Source organism: Takifugu rubripes, chromosome 13 (genome assembly GCF_901000725.2).
Source record: "Takifugu rubripes chromosome 13, fTakRub1.2, whole genome shotgun sequence".
NCBI classification, from domain to species: domain Eukaryota; kingdom Metazoa; phylum Chordata; class Actinopteri; order Tetraodontiformes; family Tetraodontidae; genus Takifugu; species Takifugu rubripes.
Genome location: NC_042297.1, coordinates 12,106,781 through 12,130,724, shown reverse-complemented (window position 1 = coordinate 12,130,724; position 23,944 = coordinate 12,106,781). Strand labels below are relative to the sequence as shown.

The 23,944-nt window shown below is 43.7% G+C and overlaps 2 protein-coding genes across 4 annotated transcripts; both read left to right on the top strand.

The window, feature by feature from the left end:
* Window positions 1-6: 6 nt before the first annotated feature.
* Window positions 7-11,276, top strand: wdhd1 (WD repeat and HMG-box DNA binding protein 1). Its single transcript, XM_011609852.2, has 26 exons — window positions 7-101; window positions 382-475; window positions 1,139-1,250; window positions 1,336-1,487; window positions 3,710-3,821; window positions 4,202-4,252; window positions 4,330-4,425; window positions 4,495-4,587; window positions 4,832-4,938; window positions 5,022-5,157; window positions 5,231-5,441; window positions 5,523-5,707; window positions 5,839-6,023; window positions 6,089-6,330; window positions 6,417-6,554; window positions 6,633-6,789; window positions 6,987-7,101; window positions 7,235-7,366; window positions 7,433-7,644; window positions 8,005-8,135; window positions 8,205-8,261; window positions 8,365-8,402; window positions 8,561-8,725; window positions 8,809-8,939; window positions 9,066-9,201; window positions 10,947-11,276. Exons 2-26 carry the CDS (start codon window positions 399-401, stop codon window positions 11,142-11,144), a joined length of 3,369 nt encoding a protein of 1,122 aa, XP_011608154.2. The 5' UTR covers window positions 7-101; window positions 382-398; the 3' UTR covers window positions 11,145-11,276.
* A 513-nt stretch (window positions 11,277-11,789) lies between these two features.
* Window positions 11,790-22,308, top strand: gch1 (GTP cyclohydrolase 1). 3 transcript variants are annotated; one of them, XR_003890522.1, is made up of 7 exons: window positions 11,790-12,268; window positions 16,065-16,174; window positions 18,891-18,946; window positions 20,045-20,076; window positions 20,155-20,239; window positions 20,333-20,512; window positions 21,790-22,308. XR_003890522.1 is itself a non-coding variant. In XM_003969760.3 (6 exons), the coding sequence occupies exons 1-6, from the start codon at window positions 11,905-11,907 to the stop codon at window positions 20,457-20,459; spliced, it is 774 nt and encodes a 257-aa protein (XP_003969809.1). In that variant the 5' UTR covers window positions 11,790-11,904; the 3' UTR covers window positions 20,460-22,300. The 3 variants fall into 3 exon arrangements, 2 of the variants coding, with proteins under 2 accessions (XP_003969809.1, XP_029702260.1); XM_003969760.3 differs by having other exon boundaries at window positions 20,333-22,300; XM_029846400.1 differs by lacking the exons at window positions 18,891-18,946; window positions 20,045-20,076; window positions 20,155-20,239; window positions 20,333-20,512; window positions 21,790-22,308 and adding an exon at window positions 18,068-18,562.
* Window positions 22,309-23,944: the final 1,636 nt, after the last annotated feature.

Sequence of the window (23,944 nt, the reverse complement as noted above, 5' to 3'; positions counted from 1 at the left end):
TGTGGCGGGAGATGTGACGCACGTTTCCCTGCATTTCCTTGTTTTCAACATAGCGCGGGAGATTCAGGAGTCGCGAACCTGAGGATTCACAGAAAGAACCTGTAAGTTGCCAAACTCCATTCTCAAGTCCAAAGCATCCAAATTAATTATTGAATAATCCATATCACTTTCTTCTTTATTTTTGACACCGTGTATCTCTCCCACCATCGTTCTGTTTACTGTTACTCTGTAAACTATTTGCAGTTCATTGTTCACTTTGGCTATCTGTCAGCCAGCTAACGAGGGCTGGCGACGGAGCAGAAGGCGGTGGTGTTTTGCAGACAAGTCATTAATTAATTAATTAACTTAAAGCTGAGTGTTTATGTTTTTCCTGCCCGTTAGTGTGGAGCTTTGTGAAAATGCCTTGTGAGCGGAAGCCGATGCGCTACGGTCACTCCGAGGGGCACACCGAGGTCTGCTTCGATGACTCTGGGAAGTAAGTCGAGTAATCTTTGAAAGGTTTCTTCCTTGGAAGGAGCTATTTGTCTCTCCTGCTGTGTTTATAAAAGTAGCTCCACAACGTGACTGAAACAGTGCCATCAGACCATCGGGTAGTCTTGCTTCGATTGTGAAAACTCGATTTATATGTGTTATTGTGCAATCTATATCCTAACTAGTAGCTGTATTAATAACTAACTGCATCCCCTTGCTTTGATGCATTTCACGGTTTATTATAATATGAAATGTGCTGCTCGAAGAAGCATCCCTCAATCGAGTTTAAAGGCATGTGTGATTTAATTTAGTTAGCATTACATCCCTAATCTCTAGTCTTTTATGGCGTATTATAGTTAATAATAGTTGCAGGACAAAAATCCTGAATAAGATAAACCGAGCGATCTTCGCTTTACGTGTGAGTGTCTTTTGTCTCAGCCGTGATCAATATCTTTGCATCAAATAAAAGTAAATTTCATGAAATAATTTGATTTTGATGCTTTTAGTGATGCAAACTTATGGACTGAGTCTTTATGACCAAAAATCTAGTGTTACCCAGAGGATGTGAAACACCCATTTTTACATTTGGTGTGTTTTTTTTTTTTTAAAGCCTGGACATGAGAAGAAATTGCAGATGAAAATTTGAGGATATTTAAATTTTTTGCAGGTTCTTCGTAACCTGCGGTAATGATGGAGATGTTCGAATATGGGAAGGTCTCGATGACGATGATCCAAAGTTCATCACCGTAGGGGAAAAGGTGTACTCTCTTGCCCTGAAGGTGCGTCAAATGGGAGATACATTTGTGATGACAGTTCAACAAATCGGTGTGGGGTTGATTTACTTTACCAGTCTTTCATCCGCAGAATGGGAAGCTGGTAACGGCGAGCTCCAACAACACCGTGCAGATGCACACGTTTCCTGACGGTGATCCAGACGGCATCCTGACGCGGTTTACTACCAACGCCACGCATGTGACCTTTAACAGCAGCGGCTCCAGAGTGGCTGCAGGATCCAGGTACGAAATTCAGGAGAAGTGTTCAGATCTGTCCAGTCAGCAGTCCTGATTTCTACAGTTGGAAATGTCTTTGGGGATTTTAATAAGAGCTTTTACGATGCTGTGGAGTAGAAAGAAACCAGATTATTTCATTGGTCTGAAGGTTATAGAATTCATTGGGGTCTGCACTGGGTTTCTTGTGAATTGGGGAAACTGCAGCAGATTCAAGGAATGATGGAATAATGACAATAATAAGAGGAGTGAATATGGCAATTATTAGAGGGGTCAGAGACTGAATGGTTTTAAACAAAGCTGTTTGGAGAGGATCAAGCTGACAAGTAGGTGGCTTAGATTTAAGGATAAGATTCTAAATGTCAGTAACATGTCAGTAAGTTGGGGTCGCAAAGGTAGAAAAGATTATTAAAAAATGACAAATCAGTTAAGTCCGTGTCTGTCAGGTGGGCTTAGTTAACCAGAGAGAATAATGTTCATGAATTAGCATTACCAGCTGTGGAAGGAGTCCCCTCCCCTCCCCTCCTCTCCTCTCCTCTCCCCTCCCCTCCCCTCCCCTCTCCTCTCCCCTCCCCTCCCCTCCCCTCCCCTCCCCTCCCCTCCTCTCCTCTCCTCTCCTCTCCTCTCCTCTCCTCTCCTCTCCTCTCCTCTCCTCTCCTCTCTCCTCCTCCCTTCCCTTCTCTTTGACCTCAGGAAAACTCATGTTTTTTGTACCGTGCTTGTTTGCTGTTTACACTGCTTGTATGTTTACATAGGCTTTGGGTTCAATGTACTCAATTTCCATTTTTTTAAAGTTAAAGTTAGATTCATGACTGTGACAATGTTCAGGAGTTTTTTGTTTTGAATAAATAATTTGGTTTGGCTAAAATCTGAAGTGCAGTTTTGCTTTGTAATCTGCCAAAAATCTTACTTTATAATCTTCGCACTGACAGACTTTTTTTTAAAGCTTTTTGTCAGTGGAATGTGGTCTAGAAGCCACGTGCATCTCCACAGTTGCCTGAGCTTTGACCCCAAAGGTAACAGATGAAGCATTTTGAAAAGAAGTGTCAGCAACTGGGATGACCGTTGTCATTAGATGATATTCTGATTGGCGCTGCAGCCAAAGAATAATATTTATTGTAATACTTTTATATTGCTGCCTCTTTTTTACAATTAACCCATAGTCAAAACCCCAGAATGTCAAAGGGAAAACAGAATTTTGGAGTCACCTGTTACTCTTGTTCAGTTGAAGCACCTTTGACAGCTGTTACAGACTCAGGCTGGAGAACCTCTCATGTTCTGTCAGGTTGGATGAAGACAGTTGGTGGACAGACATTTTTACGGCTAATTGTGCAACCCTGTCGCTCTGTTTCCTCTTCCTGCTATGATCAAATGCCATCAAGAACAAGACGTGTCTGATAAAAGCAAACTCAAGCTATTTCTAACAAGACAGAATGAATGTAGTTGATCTAAGAAGTGTGAGCACAATAAATGAGGTTTTTGAAGAACAGCAGCATATTTAAACAGATGCAGCTAAGAAAAGCAACAGATTTGTCTTTAAAGGTCAGAATCGTGTCCATCCATGATAATTATTCTAAGATTTCAGTGTGATATCCTGGAAAAATGCTGACATTTAAAGGGGGAAAAAAGCACGCGGTGATGCTGACGATGCTGTCCACCTGACTGAACAACTTCCTCCTATTTAATGCGAAAGACAAATGAATGTCACTTTCAGTCTGTCAAATCATGCACGCTCTCCCCGCTCAGGCTCCTCCCGTGGCGCCTGATGAAGCCATGATGCGTAACGCGTCGGTGGTGTTCATGCTCGTGTAAACTTTGACTGAACCACAGAGTGATGTCATTAGGTCGGCTTTTGTTGGTTCTGTCGAGCAGTACACGGCGACACGAATGACGTCTCACAGTTGATCGCTTCATTATTCCTGATGGGAGCAAAACGTGTTTCTGCCGGTATTGATTCACCTCAAACAGGTTTATGACAGCAATAAAAGCCAAGCTTGGCAGCTCATTGACGAGTCCGGGTTCAACCTGCCCGTGTCTGTTCTGATATTGATTTGGAGAAATAACATCAGCAGATGTGGTGTCTGAGGTCTCGCAGATATTACAGGGATTGTTTTTTCTGCTTCTTCTCATTAATTGGACAATTTGATTTCCTGGTGGTTTACGTCTTATGAGCCCTTTCGTCAGTCACGTGCCAGTTTCCACATTGTTGTCTGTTCCGCCGCTCTCTCCAGCGACTTCATGGTGAAGGTGGTGGAGGTGTCGGACAGCAGCCAACAGAAGACGCTGCGTGGCCACGAAGCGCCTGTCCTCAGCGTCGCCTTTGACCCCAAAGATGACTACCTGGTGGGTAATGTTTTCCCTCCCACGGTGTCAAAGGTCTTTTGATCTTCAAAAATGTCCCCGCAACAGTTTTTTGCTTTGTAGAAGCTGTGCACAATCAGTTGATTAACTTCTGGTCATTGTAGGTTGTTAGATGCTACAGACTGATCAGATTTGACATTTATCTTTCCCTTAGGAAACACCTTAGTGTACATACAAATCCATCTTAAATGGTGACAACAGAACACTGAATTACATACTGGTTCTCTCACTGTAAGACTGGAAGACGGGGCATTAATGCCCCCCCCCGTGTAGTTTAAATAATGTGTAGAAAAGCACACAAAGTCTTTAAATTGATATTCATGCGAAAACAAGTGAGAAATAAGAGCTGTTCCCTGTGTCAGGCCTCTGCCAGCTGTGATGGTTCTGTGGTGGTGTGGAACATTGAGGAACAGGTAAGGTGGCCTAAATCATCTGTTCCTGTCTGTTGTGTGTTTCTGTCTTATCTTGAATTTTCATGACTTCCATCCAGACGCAGGTGAACAGTTGGTCTCTGATGCAGAAGACCAATGACATCAGTAACGCCAAGTCTCTGTGTCGGCTGGCCTGGCAGCCCAGGGCGGCCAAGGTGAGCTCCACCAGCAGTACCAACAATCAAACAGCAAAGCTTGAATAACAAGAGGTTTTCTGCTTGCAGCTTTTGGCAGTTCCCGTGGAGACAAAGGTGAATCTGTATGAACGAGGCTCCTGGGAACACCTGAGCACTCTGTCTGATGATCTGATTACCCAGGCGAGTTTCCAGTGAACCTACAGCCGCCTTCATCACCTTATTTTCAAGTCAAAGAATGGCGAAAGACACTAATGTAGCTAATGTAGAGACAAAAGATTCCTTGGAGAAATTTGTGACTGAATAACCTGCTGTGCCTGTTCTGACAGCAGCTGTAAATAATTTAACCTTGTTTGCATTTACTCATGTAAATCTTTATGGAGATGTTGCCTTAGTATAACCCTCTTCCTCCGGGTTTGCCCTGCAGCCTGTCAACGTTGTGGCCTGGTCTCCGTGTGGCCAGTTTCTGGCAGCTGGCTGTGTGGGAGGCTCGCTTACTGTGTGGGATGTGAACAGCAAGCTGTGTGTGGAAAGGTACTGTTTGACATCAGTTAGAGCTCTTCACGAAGCTGTGATTAAAGAGTTAATGCGGCCGAAACGTCTTGCCTGTGCCGCAGACAAAAACACGAGAAAGGCTTCACCGTTTGCTGCTTGGCCTGGCATCCGTCGGGCAGCCAGATCGCTTACACAGACACCGAGGGTCGGCTGGGGCTGCTGGACGGGCTCGGTGCCCCTGGCGCTGATGCGGTCAAGGTACAGCTCTGAACATTCACCTCAAAGAGGCAAAATTGTCGAGGGTGGTAATCAAACACTGTAAACGTTTCAGCAACCAGCAGCAACGAAACCTGCGAAGGACTACGACGACCTTTTTGACGATGATGACGACAGAATCATGGACGAAGGGCTGAGTGACACGCACTCACCGGTTAAAAGGGCCGTTGGTGGAGACAACGACGATGACGACGACGATTTCTTCATGCCTTCGACAGGCCGGGTGCGGAATAGAGGCATGATCCTGGATGACGAGAACTCTCTGGGTGAGTGAAAGCAAGGTGTTTGTTTGATTGATACTAATAACGACAACATCTTGAACTTCTTTTCAACTCTGTCCTACGCAGACACGGGATCGCTGAGGCTCGGTCGGGACAAATTTGGCGAGGATGATGACGCAGGCGGCACAGTCGTGCCTGCAGCTGCTCCACCGCTACCCTCTCAGCCCGTCTATGAAGGACCCCTGCCAACACCCCCGCAGAAGGCGTTTCAGCCGAGCTCCACCCCAATGCATCTTACACACCGCTTCATGGTACAACACCCTCCCAAAATTCTTTTTAATTATGTCTTAAAACTTCCTGCCGTCTTTGTGGTTGACTTACCATCGACGATAGGAAAAAATGAAATTATTATTCATGTAGTAGTGGATAAATTCTCCCCCAGATGTGGAACTCGGTCGGCATCGTGCGGAGCTACAATGACGAGCAGGACAACGCCATTGACGTGGAGTTTCACGACACGGCTGTGCACCACGCCATGCATCTCACCAACTCTCTGGGTCACATCATGGCTGACCTTTCCCAGGAGGCAGTGCTGCTGGCGTGTCCCAGCACAGATGAGCTCGCCAGGTGAATTCATTTTTTTCACGTTCTTTTTCATCTTCCGTTTCTAACCCTGCCCTTTCTCTTCTCAGTAAGCTTCAGTGCCTCCACTTCTCTTCATGGGACACCAATAAGGAGTGGATGGTGGACCTGCCGGAGGGCGAGGACGCCAAGGCCCTGTGTCTGGGCCAGGGCTGGGCTGCGGTCGCCACCAGTTCGTTGATGCTCCGCCTTTTCTCCATTGGAGGGGTCCAGAGAGAAATCTTCAGCCTGCCAGGTCCTGTGGTGTGTATGGTCGGACATGGGGAGCAGCTGCTCATCGTTTACCACCGGGGTTAGACACACACTCTTCACCGTCATTCTCCTTCTTCTTCTGAAACATATCAGACACGTTCAGTCTGATACGAGTGTGTATTTCAGCTACTGGGTTTGATGGGGAGCAGTCTCTGGGTGTGCAGCTGCTGCAGTTTGGTCGAAGGAAGAGGCAGATCATTAACGGCGAACCCCTTCCGCTGTCTCTCAAGTCCTACTTGTCCTGGCTTGGATTCACAGCTGAGGGTGAGTTTCTAAATACAGGTTTGAGGTGTAAAAACATTAGCTCATGTCTGTTGTGGTAACACAAGCTGGCTCTCTCAGGAACTCCGTGCTATGTGGATTCAGCCGGGTTGGTCCGGATGCTGAACCGTTCCCTGGGTAACATGTGGACACCGGTGTGCAGCACCAGGGAAACATGCAAAAGTAAATCCGATCACTACTGGGTGGTCGGTGTGCATGAAAACCCTCAACAGCTAAGGTGAATCCTGTCTTTTTTAATCTCTGAAGTTGTTCAATACAATGATTAACAATTCTTGAAATCCTGCATGTAGGATCGTGACCTCACTCAGATTTACTAATAAGTCTATGCATGACATAGAAACATAACATGGTCTTTTATTGATCATTTAAAAAGCTGGATGTCGTCTAACTTCTCACTCTTTTAATGTCCCTCAGGTGTATTCCTTGTAAAGGCTCCAGGTACCCCCCCACCCTGCCCAGACCTGCTGTGGCCATCTTACCCTTCAAACTGCCTCTGTGTCAGACCACCACAGAAAAGGGTCAGATGGAGGTAAACTCTGAGAGCAGCACAGAGACTCAAGCATCACAGTTACATTTATCAGTCAGGGATTCGATTTTTTGTTTTTCTTATATTTTTGGAAGCTGTGGCAACACTAAAAATGGTTAAAATTGTCATCTAATAGGAGCAGTACTGGCGTTCAGTCCTTTTCCGCAACCACTACAGCTTCCTGTCCTCCAGCGGCTACGAGATAGACGAAGAAGGACAGAGTCGGTCTGAGAAGGAAGAACAGGAGCTGCTCATGAAGATGTTTGCAGTCAGTGTGAAACCTTCAGTAGCTCCACCATGTTTTGGGAATGAAAATGACACTGTTTTCTCATAGTTATCCTGTAAGCTGGAGAGAGAGTTTCGCTGTGTGGAGCTGGCGGAGCTCATGACACACAACGTGTTGTCTCTGGCCATTCGATATGCGTCCCGTTCAAGACGCATGGCGTTGGCTGAGCGGCTCAGTGAATTAGCCCTGGAGAAGGCCAACCAGATCCAAGAAGTAGAGCCAGAGGAAGATGAGCCCGAATTCTGCAGACAGACATCTGGGTAAAGAACATTAACATCACAGCTTCAACACCACAGTTACGTGGATAAAAATCACCCAACTTTGTAGGTTAAATCAGCAGAATGAGAGAATGTGTCAACTGGTGAGTTTCTTTGATGCAGAGAGAACGGCAGAAAGTTGGTCTAAACCAGGGGGAAACAAGATCTGATATACTGTGAGAGGATTTAAACAACATAAATTCTGTCATGTCTTTAGAAGCTTAAAGAAGCCAAGAGCGATCAGCTAAGCTTCATTTTTTGTGATCAACATTTTGTAACTGCTCACCACAGGAGGACACGGTAGAAAAAAAGCCTATTTTGTTGAAGTACAACAGGAGACTTAATTTGTCATTATGTGGACAGGTATGGTTACAATGAGGTCTCAGGAAATCACTATAGCAACAGAAATAACTATAATGAGGAGGAAGAAGAGCTTGTAGAGGAAGATAATGGGCAGGAGATGGAGATGGAGGAAACCGCTGACACAAGAAAACGTTAGTCCCGCCTCTCACCGTCTGTTTTGGTGTCCAAGATGGAGGTTAACGTGTCTCTGTATTTCTCAGGCATTAATCCCTTTGCTAAAGAAGCAACATCACCGGTGAATCCATCTCTGGCACCAAGTGAGTGAACTGATGTTTTTACAACAATCTGTGATGACAGAAATACACAAATAAGATTCTATAACGTTTCCCATTTATTCAAATATTAATGTTATTGTTGCAGTGAACAAAGGTGGAATCCTTCGCTCAAATCCTTTTAAGGTAAAAATTTTCTGGGTGCGTTTGGAAGTAAAATAAATGCAATTGGATAAAATAGCTTCTGATCTGTTGATTTCTCAATTTCAATATGTTTTCTGAGAAAATCAAGTTCACGTGAGGAATAATGTCAATTGGATTGATGACAGCTTATTCTTGAGCAGGTTCAGGGCTCAGGAAAACCTTCAGCCTCATCAGGTCAGCCTCGAGTGACAAACATCCTGGACAACATGACGTCAAACAGGAAGATCGGGTCGCTTGGCGGATCTGCAGCAAAACCAAGCAAAGGTCCAGTTCTCAAACCACTGGTCCCCAGGCCCAAAACAAAGGTACAGTTAACCTCAAATTACGCATCAGTCTGTGTAGAAGGAGTCTCATTTGAAATCTTTTAAATATGTCAATCCGTCTCCAGACTCAGTCCACTCTACTGCAGATGACGAGCACAAAGGCGGCCAGTAAAAAGGAGAAGGCGGAGCCAGCTACTGATCAGCAACCCAAGGCCCCGCCTCCGGCGTCAAATACAGATGATGCCGAAAACAAGAGGTAAAAGATGGTCGCATTTAAAATATTGGTAGAAGGGAATCAACCGGTCCTCTCATATGGTGGCGTTATTTGGTCAGATTTAGGGAGGAAATATGACCCGGTTGTGATATCTGCTCCTGTTCACAGGCCCAAGACGGGCTTCCAGCTCTGGCTGGAGGAGAACAGGAAAAGCATCACAGCTGATCAGCCAGACCTGGAGGAGACAAGCGTCATCAAAGAGGCCATGGGACGCTTCAGGATGCTGTCTGCAGAAGAGCGACTGGTACCACACCCATTTCAAATCCGTTTCATTATTTACTCCGTTATTGCCCTCACAGTTTTGGGCTTAAACAATATAAAAGTGCACATCAACAGAAGCAGTTCTCATGGAAGCATGTGACACACCGTCTGCAGCTGAATGTCTGAACTACACTGTCTTCCTCAGAAGCTTTAGAGCTGTTTTCACTTTAGCCTGACAAACCCATCTATTAGAGTCTAGAGTAGTGATTATCAGCTGTACACCCATCACTCCTGGTGCGACCCCAACGTTCATGTCCACCCTCTAATCTTAAAGTTAACCTACTCTGAACATGGTTCTGTGTATGTCTTCTCTGCAACCTTAAAAAGCCTGATAACTGCAGGGAGGAATGAGCTCCTGCGTGGTTCCCTGGGGTATTTGTTGTGGATGGTTTAAGTAGTTCACATAGTAGTGAACAGTAGTTTACTGTTCACATTTGGCACATGTGTTTAACTTTAGCGTTTCTTCAAGTTTTGCTTCGCATGGTCTTCGGTTTACTTGTCGAGTGGCTGCATTTGGAAAGTTAAGGAGGTGGAGAGATATGGAGGGCTGAAGTTCTGGACTGGGAGGATGGAGGGATGATCCATTTATATTGAGAAGAGCAGAAATGTGGAGAGATTTACCCAAATACACAAGTGAAAAGGACTTCAGTGTGTTTGGACACAAACACAAAGGCCTTATAATCCAGATTTGTGGAACCAGTTGTGGACAGGTGAATGGACGAGGGCACTTCAGTCCCCTCGTCCATTCACCCACCTGTGTGCTAATTGGCCACGAGTTGGTGTGTTTGTGAAGAAGGCAGGTTGTGACCCTGCATTCATCGCTGCTCTCTGTTGCCTAGGGAACCCCGTCGAGTGCAGCAAGGGCACAGACGTATTGATGTCATGCTAATAATGAGACGTGGAGAGTGGCCGGGAAGGCGTTCATTTTAAAAGAGCATCAGTCATTTACATAATGTTCCTTTCTCTATCAAGTATTTCTGAATGGATTTAAACACTATACAAGCTATCGAACAATGTAATAAATCAATTATTATGTTTATAACCTCTGTCATAAATCACCTCTGTGATCCTGTTATACCGATATAGTTGATGTTTTATTTCAGCCTCTTCTTAACATTTGTTCAGAGCAAAAAGTCAGAATTCTATTTCCCGCATCAGTGACGTCCTGGAGCATCATTGTAAAAAATGTTTTTAATAGATTTCAGGACGCTGCAGGGTTTGACCTCTGCTTTTCAAGGGTTTAAGTCCTGGAAAAATCTGGCCACAGGAAGGACGGCTGGATGCGTATAATCGCATCACTCTGTCCGGACGCACCGTATCGCAGCTCGCAGCATTTAGCAGCTCCGCGATAACGTTGTTCCCGTGTACGTGTGTGAATATTTATGGGTTCGATGGCGGGGCTGCGGCTGGTGGTGACGAGTGCGTACGTGTGTGATGTCTCCAGCCTGTTCGCCAGGCCTGATGATTCATCCCAGCTCTGTTATATCCAGGAAAGTGCTTCCTTTTGTCTCTGCTCAGAGAGGAAAAACAAAAGCAGGAGGGGGAGAAGAGAGATGCAGCCTGTCAATAGTGATTAAACATGACAGGATGCAATTTCAGAGCGCAGCCTCCGTCCCTGTTGAGTCATGGAGGTGTTTAGACTGAACGCTGCTTTCATTCTGTCCGGTGGCAATTAACACGTTCACTGATGTCCTTTTTTTTTATTTATTTTTTAATTTTCCCACTCAGTCATGGACAGAAAGAGCCAAAGGCCTGACGGCAGATTCCGCGGATCTGAAGAAGAGGAAAAGAGTTGAAGGAGGAAGAGAAGAAGCAATGGAGAACAGGAGGGAACAGATGGAAGAGGATGAGAGTAGCGCCAAAAAGAAAAAGTCTTTTGATTCTGGATCTTCTAAACTTTCAGCTTTTGCATATGCTAAAAACTAAGTATTTTAATAGTTTTATTGACTATTGATATTTTCAAACTCCCAGGCGCTTATAGCTTTTTCCTTGTTTACTTTTACAACATGTCCAAAACATGTTCCTGTATTTTTATGGTTGAATAAATGTTAACTATTAGCTTCTTTTTATTACTTTTTTTCTGACTGGGTCACATCATGGCTGACTCTTGCTGTGATGCAAAAATATATATTTCAGTAGGTAGGCAGTGTTTTAAAACCAGCAACCTGGACCTATGATGTTTAAAAGTAAAAATATCTGTTAGGTAATTTATGGATTTGGGACTAAATTAAAATTATGGAAAGTTTGACTAAAAATTCTTCCATTTAAATCAGAATCAGGGTACTTTATTGATCCCTTTAGGGGGTGTCCATTAGGGAAATTAGCAATTGTCAGATTGAAGGCTTTTTTTAAAAAAAAAAAAGACTTCGTTGTGTTTTGGCGCACTTAAACATGCTTTCTTTAAAAATTTGAACTGTAAATTCTTTTTTTTAATTATTATTTAGCTGCTTCTGCCTTAACCAAGTTTATCTGTATGAGGTGTATACCCGCGAGGTAGGACACGCCCACTGGCCCTGCCAGCCAATAGGAGCACGCCCTGGATTATCCGCCGCTATAAATCATGAGGATGCAGCTCCCAGCGGAAGGGTCTAAGTAACAGTCACAGAAGTCTGGGGTCTGTAGGATAAACTGGTCCAACAAGTATTCAAGAGAGTAAAAAAACCACGAACACGGAAAAAAAGAAGCAATGGATCCCTCTAAACGGCCCCAGTACGCTTCTAACGACAAGAAAGGCAACGGAGACAACAGTTCCGTCATGAACGGACACTTCGAAGGGTCAGTGAAGCGGCCGGTCTCCGCTACTTCCCAGCCTCCGTGCGCGGAGTCCGGCTCCCAACGTCCGAGCTCGGCGGTGGTGGAGAGCTGGAGGGAGGAGCGCACCAGGAGCGTGGAAGACAACGAGATGAGTCTGCCGTCCCTGGCCGCTGCTTACACAACTATCCTGAGGGGGCTCGGGGAGGACACGCAGCGTCAGGGGCTCCTGAAGACTCCCTGGAGGGCAGCCACCGCCATGCAGTTCTTCACCAAGGGTTACCAGGAGAAGATCGTGGGTGAGTGCTGCTCCAACCCGGGGAGCCCATGGGAGCCCGCTGGGATCTGTCAGGTTCAACAGGTGGACCCGGCAAACGGCTTGAAACGCTAAAATCCGCACATTTGTAATACAGAGAACCTTTTTTTATCACGTATTCTAAGTGGATGTCCACCCTTCCCGTGTTTTGCATCAGCAGTTACACTTCTATGAGCTTATTTTATAAAACAACTTTAGAATTTGACTGCAGATTCGATTCAGATTCTTTTAGATTCAGATCCTTTGATGTGTCCCAGATTGCGGAATTCTGATGTGGAAAGCGTGGGAATAACTTCATTTTGAAATACTTTGATAAAGCCCTGGCCACTGTCGTTATTTTGATCGCTGTAAAGTTTAATTTCACCACCAAAACCCATTTTTAATGGTCGCTGTTTGGGTCAAGATCTGTCCCCCCATCATCGCACCATCTCTTTAATGATCTCTCTAATGAGCTCTTTCATGAACATTGTGTTCCTGCCAAAATCAATCAGACAACATTCAGCGAGAACCGCATCAAAACGAAACGAGAAGAGCCAGCTTACACAAAAGTTCTAAAAATTCCCCTTCCGGGCATTCTGATGACACTTGATGAAGTAATACAAAATGTGTTTCCTGTCTTTAAGTGGGCGTGGCTTCCCTACCTGCCCCACTGTAATGTAATCAATCAAATCAGCTAAAACTAAACATCTGACACCAACTGACTTTGATGGCAAAGTGATGCTCCAATTTAAAGTTAAACTGACTGCCTGGACGTACAGATTTATTATCGCCATTGGTTTCCATAGTAACACCAAGCATTGATTTGATCCAGACCTTCACGTGCAGAGAGGCTTTTGACCTGCAGCACCAGCTCCATATTGCACAGATCGGCCCTCTTTTCTGTGAGAAGTCCATGTGGAAGCACTTATGAGGGGGGTTTATGTAACGAATGTACAGAGCTACACAGAGGAATGCAGACAGGAGCTGCAGTGTTTCGGTGTTATTGTTCCTGAGAACACCTAGTGACCAAGGAGGCTAAACCGTGAGCACCAGAGGATGTACAGAGGTGAAGACGGTGACACGGTGACACGTGTGTGACGTTCTGGTGGCGGTGGTGCTCCTTCTTCTGATTGGCTGTTACAGGAGACTCCCCTTTGACTTGTTAGGAAGCAGAGACCACGTTAAAAAAAAAAAGAAAAAAAAAGACCAAAGTCATTTTCAGAGAACTCAGCAAAAGCTGGAAATCATTTTCACGGGGTGTCACGCTGTTGGGTTCATGAGGGTCCGGGGTCACGGCACAAGACTGAGCTCCTATTGTCCAACAAAGAGATTTTCAGGTACTTATGCCGGAGGGACTCATGCCAACCTCCTGCAGGTCCAGCTTATTCCCTCACATTTGTTCATTTATTCAGTTAATCAGTATTTACTTTGTCTAATAATCATCGGTGTTATTTTAATATTTTAATATTTTATTTAGTGACTTTGTAAGACCTGAACACATATTAATGATTTATTTTTATACATTAACCCAATGATATTAGATGTTGGAAATCTTACTGTATGTACTCTTTATTACAATTTTCTTTGCAACGTTTGCTACTTTATATATATTTATACTCCAAAACATTTCTGATTTGATACTAAATACTGACTTTAAGGAGGGCTTGAGGCGTTCCGCCTGACTGTTCTCGTCTTCAGTGTTTTTAGTCTTGAGCTGCAGGAACAGCCTGACAAAACACACCTTTCTTTGAAAATGTATATTATGTATGTATATTTAAAATGATGCTGCACCTCAAAGTCCAATAAACCTCACCCTGGTCTTCCCTCCCATTAACATCAATAATCTACGTCTAATAAATGAACTGGTGTCCCTACATAAACTGATGCCCTCGGCTCAAAGCTAAACACGTTGCTAGAGTCACGTGGCTGAATTATTATGTAAACCTTGTTTTTATTGGCACTAATATGACTCCGGTCCGTCGATCTTTAAGTGATCAATGAAACCGGCAGACAGACAGCTGTTGGGCTAAAGCCCGGCTAAAGACAAACTTCTGCCTTGTGTTAACAGGAATTACTATCAAATCATGAAGTTTTGATAAAAAGGCTTGATAAAAATCAGTTTAATTGGGGGGTTCCAAAAGAAGATGGTCTACCTTCACGAGCCTGAAATAGACAAAATAAGAAGAAAAACAGACATTTTTGCTCCTCTTACCTTGCTCCCAAAAACTGAATTTAAAAGATCAGAATGATGGCACCAAATCTCACACACTGGACCTTTACCTGAACCCCACGTACACTAATAAAGGAATCAGGGCTCCACGTGTGGTTATGAAATGGCCCAGTGGAAGCATGGAGAGGAAATTGAACAAGACCGTTAATGTCTGTCCAATATGAGGAGACGATGTCATCAATGTGGGCCGCGTCCGAGATCTGGCCGTTATTGTCGATCACAGGAAAGAAACACAACAATGCTGCATATTTTGGGTCCTGTGTGCCGTAGACAAAGTGTGTGTCAACAAATTGCATTTGGCTTAATGAACAGGTACAGGAAGTTGTGTTATTTATGTAGTCATTTGGCATTTTCTGTTTAAACTCTGAATGAATATTACACACAAACACATGAAAAACTGATGACAAGCTACGCTGTAGCTACCTGACAACATTGCGTTTGACCCGCCGCCCTTCATTTGGTTAAAGGTACCGGTAATTTGATGTAATGACCCCCAAGGTTGTGTTGGTGTGTTTACAAAGTTATACAACAGGTTGTAATGGGGTGGAGGATGTGTTTACACAGTCAAATCTTCCAGTTTATGAAATGAAGTTAACATTTATGCATTTGCACATCATAAATGAAAGGACGCAGCTTCCTGTCGATGTTAAACCGTGTTGACTGTCCGGCTGAATTGGCTCCTTTAGCTGCAGTCCACAACCGTAGCTGCAGTAGGTGTGTGACAGGTGTGTTTTGTCTGTGCTGCGTTCGCCTCTATGCTGGTTCTTTTAGCGCTTTCCTCAGAAGAGAAGAGACACCTTCAAGATACTGGTGAGATGGGTTCAGGTGGAACCCTTAATGGGTCCAGGTGGATCCTTTTATCAAAAGCACACAGGTGACACACTCTAGATTCCTGCCAGTTCTGGTTGTAGCAACGCTTTCCTGTTGTTTCTGTTTGTTAACTGCAGCAGCACTTTCTTGTACCTTAGTCTGAATTACAGAAACAAGATTAGCGCTTTATTGCAGCCTGGTCCTGAGGGCAGTGACGCTTTCTCTGCTTCGGCAGGTAACCCAGAGTAACGATGGAACAGGAGAAATGCGGTGCTTTTTGTGCCCACGTCCCTGCAAAGTGGAAATAAAATGTGACACAGAAGAACTGGAAATGTGCGTGTTGTGTATGTTTTGCTCTGAAAACACACCCTGAACCCAATGGGACAAAGACCGAGCTGATCCCCTGTTTGATGAAGCCGACAGTCTGTCGACTGTTTCAGTGACCTAGCCCCCCCCCCCTCCGCTAACAGATAACCAGTCAGGAAATTAAAAAAGTGCTCTGTGGTGTGAGAGCGAGGCACCTGTGTGGTCGCAGACAGATAAAGTGCTTTATTAAACCCTCAGTGACTGAAAAATTCAATAAGGCAACCGGAAGGGGAAAAAAGTTTATGTATCCCAGCTATAATTAGACCACGTTCGCCTAAGCTCCACGACAGGTTTCCATCTTACCGGGGCTTCTTACCCGACGTTGTCAGTGACTAAGAAAGATCGTTCTTAAAGGTAGAAGCTGATGTGTTCTGTGATTGTTCCGTCTCCACAGACGTGCTGAATGACGCCATCTTTGATGAAGACCACGATGAGATGGTGATCGTGAAGGACATCGACATGTTCTCCATGTGCGAGCACCACCTGGTGCCCATCTTCGGCAAGGTGAGACAGTAAATTCACTCAGTATGGGGAATGGACCGGAGGAAAGTGACCCGTTTAGTCCTGTGACATTAATCCTAAAGTAAAGCTCCACGACTGTCCACAATGTTGAGAATCAAGCATTAAGGTAGTGTTGACGTTGGGATTTTCCACCTTTTTGCTGCACCTTTTCACACAAATCAAGCATTATTACATGCATTTCCAATTAAAAAAAAAACAAATTTCTGTCCTGTCTGATGCAGCCAGTAAATTGGTTGACTTGCAGCCTGTTTACGGCCACAATAGGAACAGAAACCTCAGGCCGCCGATAAAAACCAGTGACGTGAGTCTCAGAAACCGTTTCTGGAGTCTGAGCAGCAGAGACCGACAATCAGATTAAGCCGTGATCTGTTCTCGGCAACCCGCCGCTCTAGAGCCGCATGCGGCTCTTTAGCGCCGCCCTAGTGGCTCCCTGGAGCTTTTTCAAAAATATGAAAATGGAAAAAGATGGTGTAAATATAGTATTGTTTTAATAATTCCTGTTGGAGGAAAATCATGATAAACATTCTTAAAGTTGTCCAATGCTGTAAAATTTGTATCGTAAATATTTAATTTCAACATCTCATTAAAGTTAAACTTAAAAGACCATCGTACAGCAGAGTAGCATCTCCATGGTGCGCTGCAGGGAACATAAACATTTAATCATGAATGCTCGTCATGTATTTGTAGCCTACTTATCATTTTGAAAATAGGCTAATATAGACACTTACAGCATGTGTTGCCTTCATAATAAGGCTTTTCATTTTTTGCAGCTCCACACAGACTTGTTTTTCGGGGTTTTTTTTGGTCCAATATGGCTCTTTCAACATTTTGGGTTGCCAAATCCTGGTCTATCCCTCCATCGCAGCCGGCAGGTGCTTCTCATTTAAGACAATAGAGGCTGACAGCTGATCCCTTTACACCGGTGTAAATGGACTCTGATGACAGCAGTGAATCACACAGCACCACACCTGTGTGTGTGTGTGTGTGTGTGTGTGTGTGTGTGTGTGTGTGTGTGTGTGTGTGTGTGTGCCAGCTCCTCTCCACACAGACGGGTCTACTCTACGGTTGATCAGGTGGTCTGCAGGTAGAACACATCCTGTAACAACCAATCTATCATCTGGTGCGGTCCGCTGGTGTCGCTCGGGTGTGTTTCCAGCTGTAGGGTTACTCGATATTGATGTCTGGCAGATTAGACGATTATGGAATCAGAAACGGTTGTGACTCATCCCGGAGACGTGACGGACATCATGTTTGCTCCCGAGCAATTGGACGTCGCTTTTTCCGCCCCATCATTGATGTAACCAGGATGGAAAGGGGAACACACGGAACATTTACTCACGCCCAAAGGCTAGCGTGTGACACCTGTAGTTAAAACATCGAATTTAAGCCTCCCAGAGCAACACCCCTTAACAAATAAAATAAATCGGGTCTAGGAAGTATGCAAAACAGAGAATTCATGTAAAAGAAATATAGGAAACAGCTGGAGGGCTGAACTCAGCGTGAGATCCATATGTCAAGGCCTTAAGACAGGCAGCCAGGTTTGCCTCATGAAACTTGAAAAAAAACGAAAAAAGAAACATTAATAAAAATGCTAAGGGCTATCGCTGAACTCCATCACTGGCTCTACTGTCATGCCCAGTAAACTGTGCCGCCCCCTAGTGGCTGACAGCTGTCTATGTATTCTTAAAAGACCTGTTGAAACCTGGAAGTGTGGGGTTTTATCTCCCCAACATGTCTGACGCCTTCTTTTTTATCATTTAAACCCCAGATGGAGGCAGAGAAAGGTTAGCTAACGTGTGTTCACTTATCTGCCTGATTCCGAATTAGCCTTCCCTTCACCATTTGCTTTCTTTTCCCCCACCGTTTCCCTCGCAGCGTTGTTGCTGGTGTCTCGTCACAGCGTGCGCCGTTAAACGCAGACGACGTGATAAGTTTAAAAGCTTCCGCCGCTGCCTGCCTTTGAAGCGGATATGTCAGGCGTCTGCAGCACTGGGGGAAGAAAGGAAGCAGAAAAAGGATCTTTGCAGGCTTGTTGTCGCTGCCCTTTTTCTCTTCTTGTCAACAAATTGCTTTTGACATTTGAGTGGTTGGTGTGTGTGTGTGTGTGTGTGAGAGAGAGGGAGAATTAGAGCCTCCAGACATCCACGCAGCAGTGAGTCTCCAGCCGCTGACTCTGACTCTGCCTCTCCCTCCTCCACCTGCTCTGCTCCTCACTCTTCTTCTTTGTGTCGACTCGTCGGTTCACAGCCGAATACCTGCACAGGTCTAAAAACCTGAAAGTAAACCTACGTCACCTACAAAACGTGCCTTGATCCAAGTCATCCCCACAGCTTTGGGAAAAGATGGTACGGGAGCCCTAATGGGTCATTCATTCAAAAATAGCATTTCCTTGTTTTTTATCTCATCGTGATATTAAAGATTTTGAGAGATTTCCGTCATGCCTGACGCATCATGCTGACCAACAGATGCCCTTAACATTAGTAATAATGTGGTAATAACACCAGGCCTGATGTGAGGTGAGCCCATCTCCATTCAATCACCTCAAGAGCTCTAGAGAGCAAAGTTTGTTTTCTCGAGATACTGAGAAAAATAACTCGCGATCTGGCGAAAACAGAGGAAGTTAATAGAGGAAAATAATATGTATGGATGGCTTCCGTAAGATTATTAAACTTCTTGGGGTTTTTGTTTGTTTCTGCAGGTTCACATTGGATACCTCCCTAATAAGAGAGTTCTGGGCCTCAGCAAACTGGCCAGGTGAGTGTGTGTGTGTGTGTGTGTGTGTGTGTGTGTGTGTGTGCGTATGTGAGTGTGTGTGTGTGTGTGTGTTTGTGTTTTTCACAGTTTAATTAGCTATATCACTCCAGGTCTGTGTGTGAGGCAGGAGTGGTGTGTGTTTAAGCTGATTATTAAATCGAGTGTGTACCTAGACTCTGATCCCGCTGACCCTAATACCTTCAGGCTTAGCACACTAACACCTAGACTCCTCCTGAATGAACAGGCTCTGACAAACCACTGAACTGTTCACAAGAAACCTTCAGCTGTTCTAATCCAGAGCTCTTCCATCCTTATCTGCACCTACTGGAAAAACAGACCGAACAGATTATGGGGCTCCTCCTTGGTGAAGGATCGAAATCATTCCGTTTAATTACAGTCAGAAGTGATCAGTGTAATTTAGCTGACAGCAGGAAGAAAAGGTGAAACTAATGCTTCCAATTCTCAGGGGTGAGGCGGCAAAGTCACCATTTTGGAAATGCCCTTGAGCCTCTTGTTTCTTGGAAACGGTGTTTAGAAAACAGGGCAGGAAGGCAGGTCACATGATGCTGATGATGTCATAGTTGTGATGGGAATGGCAGGCAGAGTTCTGGGGTGGGGTGGGGGGGGGCTCCGGGGTCGTGGGCCATCTTGGACGGTGTGGGTTTACATTAGCGACTCCCACCGTCTGTCCGCTGCTGTTCGCCTCTTCGTGGAGTCCTTGCTGCCTGATACACGTGCAGCCTGTCCTCCGTCTCCCTGCACCGCTCCTTCGCTCCGCTGACATTTCCTCAGAGGCCGGCGAGGTTGACTTTGTCCAAAGGGATTTGATTCACGGTAGATAGCTGTAGGTCAAAGGTCAATGCCGGGTCGATCCTTCCGAACCGTTTCACCTTTTAGACCAGCAAAGATGAGTGTTTTTCCTGTGAATCCCTGTACGTGCAGAGATGAGACATTTAAAAAGAGGCTTCGCAATTCAGCGTCTCTCTTTGATGTTACGCAGGTGACACCGACCGACGTCTGAGGTTTCTGTCACAGCTAAAGCGTTGAATGTTCACCATATCCACGCCGCGGTTTGCTAACAGCGTCTCTGTTTTTCAGGATTGTTGAAATCTACAGTCGCCGGCTTCAAGGTACGGCTCCGAGCGCTCTTATCAGGTCACGTGTCGCACGTTCGCCACCATTTAACGTGCTTTATGTTTGCGTTGCAGTTCAGGAGAGGTTGACCAAACAAATCGCCGTGGCCATCACCGAGGCCCTGCATCCCACTGGCGTCGGCGTCGTCATCGAGGCGACGTACGTATTTGTGAAATGTGCATTTTAGCCACTGGGGGGCGCTGTGTGGCTCCGTTTTCTTTCCTTCATGCGAGTGGCTGTGCTCCTCCACAGTCACATGTGCATGGTGATGCGAGGCGTTCAGAAAATGAACAGTAAAACCGTCACCAGCACCATGTTGGGAGTCTTCAGGGAAGATCCAAAAACCCGAGACGAGTTTCTGACGCTGATCCGGAGCTGAGAAGGATCAAGTCTGACAGCCTCGCCGTCCGCCTGAAGCCTGACATTGTGCACGTGCGTGTGTATTTGTGTGTGTGTGTGTGTGCGTGTGTGTGTGTGTGTGTGCGAGAGAGAGGGAGAGAGAGTTTATCCTCAGATTACATATTTTAAAAGTTAATAATTTACTTTAATCATATATTATCTTAAATTTAACCTTAGCTCAAAAACTGCTCGTCAGTGGGACATCAGACAGTGTTAGCTGTTATAAGTTGGCGAAAAAAATCTTGCACTTATGCACAAAGCAGCTAGCATTCATGCTCCACTGATGAGGACTCTTACTGGAGGATCGTGGGTAATGTAGTCCTCTTCTACAGAGTTTAACATCATTGTGTTTCATCACATTTGATACTGACAAAATAGATTTTATTTTCTCTCCCTGTACAGGGTTTTTAGAACACCACGTGTACAGATTACAGACAGTTTAGACACACATTTAGAGCTAAGTTATCACTACCAGTTTTGGGCTAAGCTAATTAGAGGTTTGTGGATCTTTTTTTTCTTTCTGGATGTTGAGACAGTACAAAACCACTTTGTATTAATCACCAGAAGGAGGTTCAAAAGATAAAAAGGAAGCACACCTGTTTTATTAAACCAAATAATTATTATAAGATAGTTGTGATTAAAAAAAAAAGTTGTTCCATTTTGAGTCAGAAAAAACTACGTGTTCAAGTGTTTCTTACTGAAATCCAGTAATCAATCATCTGTTAGATGACTGTTTGATCAGGTGTGTGAAAAGACCTGATTAAAATGGGTTTTTTTTTGTTCTTTGATCACATTGCAGCGTTCTGCTGCACCTCAAACCCAGATGACCTGGTGCCAATAATAAAAAATATCATTATATGATACATTTCGGTCGAAAATCTATTGATGTTAAAACAAATCTTAGCAATGTGAGTAGAAATAAATCATGACATAAGAATCCATTTTATATTTTCCTACATTGATTTGGTACCAAAGATTAATTAAATCTCTTTCTGTTGGTTTTTGATTTAAATATTTTTGAAATTTACAGATGAAATCCCTTGAAAAGATCCATCCATGTGAAATGTGCAACTTTCCTCTCTCAAAACTCAAGGATTTAATTATTTCTAAATTAAAACTGAAGACTAAACTGAAAAAAATAAAAACTTTTAAGTTTTAAGTTTTTTGTTTTTTTTCGTGACTGCTATTTCCTTTACGGGGTGGCAGAAGGGTGCTGGAGCCCATCCCAGCTGCATACGGGCCTTTGAGTTTTTATTGTCTTTAAAGGACTAAAACTTTTGTTTTTTACTAAACTCTTCACCGCTACTCAGGTGTAACCTTCCATCCATCTGACCTCAACCAAACAACAACATCTCTGAAACTCCAGGATTGTGGGTAATTTATTTTGCTCAGATCACAAGTATCCTTTTTTAGTTTAAAACAGTATTATCAGACATTTATGTCCCTTGATTTGGGCTCATTTAATTATACAATATAGAAATATGGATTGTTGCAGCTGGTAGCTTTGGTCTTATTGTGTGTGTGTGTATGTGTGTGTGTTGTGTGCATTGTTTATTGTCTATTGTTTATTACTGTGATTAAAAAAAGAAAAGTTTATTTTTCTTATTATTATAATATATATCCTTTCATCATGTCTTCTGGTCTTTGGGAAGAGTTTAACTGGTGTTTTGACTGTTTGTGTGTGCGTGTGTGTGTGTGTGTGTATCGGAGGCCTTGTACAGGAGGGCAGTCCATTTGGCGCCTTCGTCATCATCGTCACTTCATGTATTGTGTTATATTCAAATCCTTTTTAATCTGAGAAAATAAATCTATGTGACAGCTGTATTACTTTAACTCTGTGTGTGTTTATATATGTGTTCATATATATATATATATAAGGGAGGACCCTTAGCCTGGTCCTCAAAACTTGTATGTTTGAGGTTTCATGGTTTCGGGAGCCGGGGAATAGGAGGTACAAGCATGTGTGTGTGTGTGAGAGAGAGAGATATGGATCACACAACACACATTGAAACATAGAAATCTGAGTATCCACATATTCCATCTGCAGATATCTTAAATGTGATATTTGCAACATACAATCAATATAATTGGATTTACATTTAAATTCAGATATTTGTTTCTTCTTTTGTATTACAAACAACAACTTAAATGTTAATTTACTGGACTGGCATGAATATATACCTGACGGGACCGGTCGCTGTTTAAATAATTGATACTTTACTACGCGTATTAACGTAAATATTAACGGAACGATAGAGCTCGAGTGGAGCACGGAAGTATTTTAATGTGACCCGCGATTTTCAAACGTCACCACAGGAGCGCAAAGGTGAGTTTTAATTTTATGGTCAAATTTTAATTTTATGGTCAAATTAATTACTTTACGTGTCCGAGTTTTGCTGTGGATTTATGGAACGTTCAGCTTCTTAGCTGTCGTGTGACGTTTTGACGTGAATGACGCAGATCAGAGTCAAACAGTTTGAACTACATTATTCCCGGGTGTGGTCATGAATATGCTTAGACGAATATGTAGCTGGATTAGTTTCGTATGCTATGAATTATTTGTGTTTAATATGAAGCTAAATATTACTACTTAATTTCTTATCTACACTATTTTATATCTGAAAAAATATTTAATGCCTCAATGGTGCCACTTGGCGGCCTTTTTGCGCACTACATCGTTATTAAACGAAAACAATACAAAAAGAGAAATATTTCTATTATAATATATAGCCTTTGAATTTCCCAAACAGATTTTCCCAATATATTTTGACATCCTTAAAATGCCAGGATTGGCTCCACAATATCTGGATGTTTTCCCTGGTTGTGTGGTGTCACTTTAAGTCAAAAGTGGTATTGAATCAAATCAATATCAAAGAGACGTTTGGACCACTTGGAGGAGTTACAACTTCTTTTTTATGTATAACGGGGCATGCCAAGTCACAGCATTCTGGTACGTCGTGACAAAATTACAGCAAGACATATGGGGGGAAGAAAAACCCTCATTTTCTCTGTGATGACATCGTTCACACATTTTTATAACCTAACTTCATATCAGCATCAAGAAGTACCTACACAAAATAGACATGCCAGACTGAAACCAGGGACGGGGACACGTTCACACCCAGAGACTTGAATCAGATCCAGTCCATTCACTCCCAATTCTGACTTGATTTGAAAAATTCAAATAGTGAGATTATTTAAAAAAAAAAAAAATAATAATAAAAGTTCACATTCCAGCACTGTGAAAAGTACTTTACATCAAGTCAAAGTGTGGCATCGTGTTGGGATTTTCACTCTTTTCTGGGCCAAAAGTTAGCAAATCAAGAATCATGTCAAGATCAGATAAAATGAGATGAATCTGACCCAGGGGTTTTCACAGAATCTGAACCAGGACCTGCAGTGTGAGTGTGACCCAACACAACCTTTGCTGGGTTCATCTTTTTTGTGTTTTGGTTTTTAATAAAA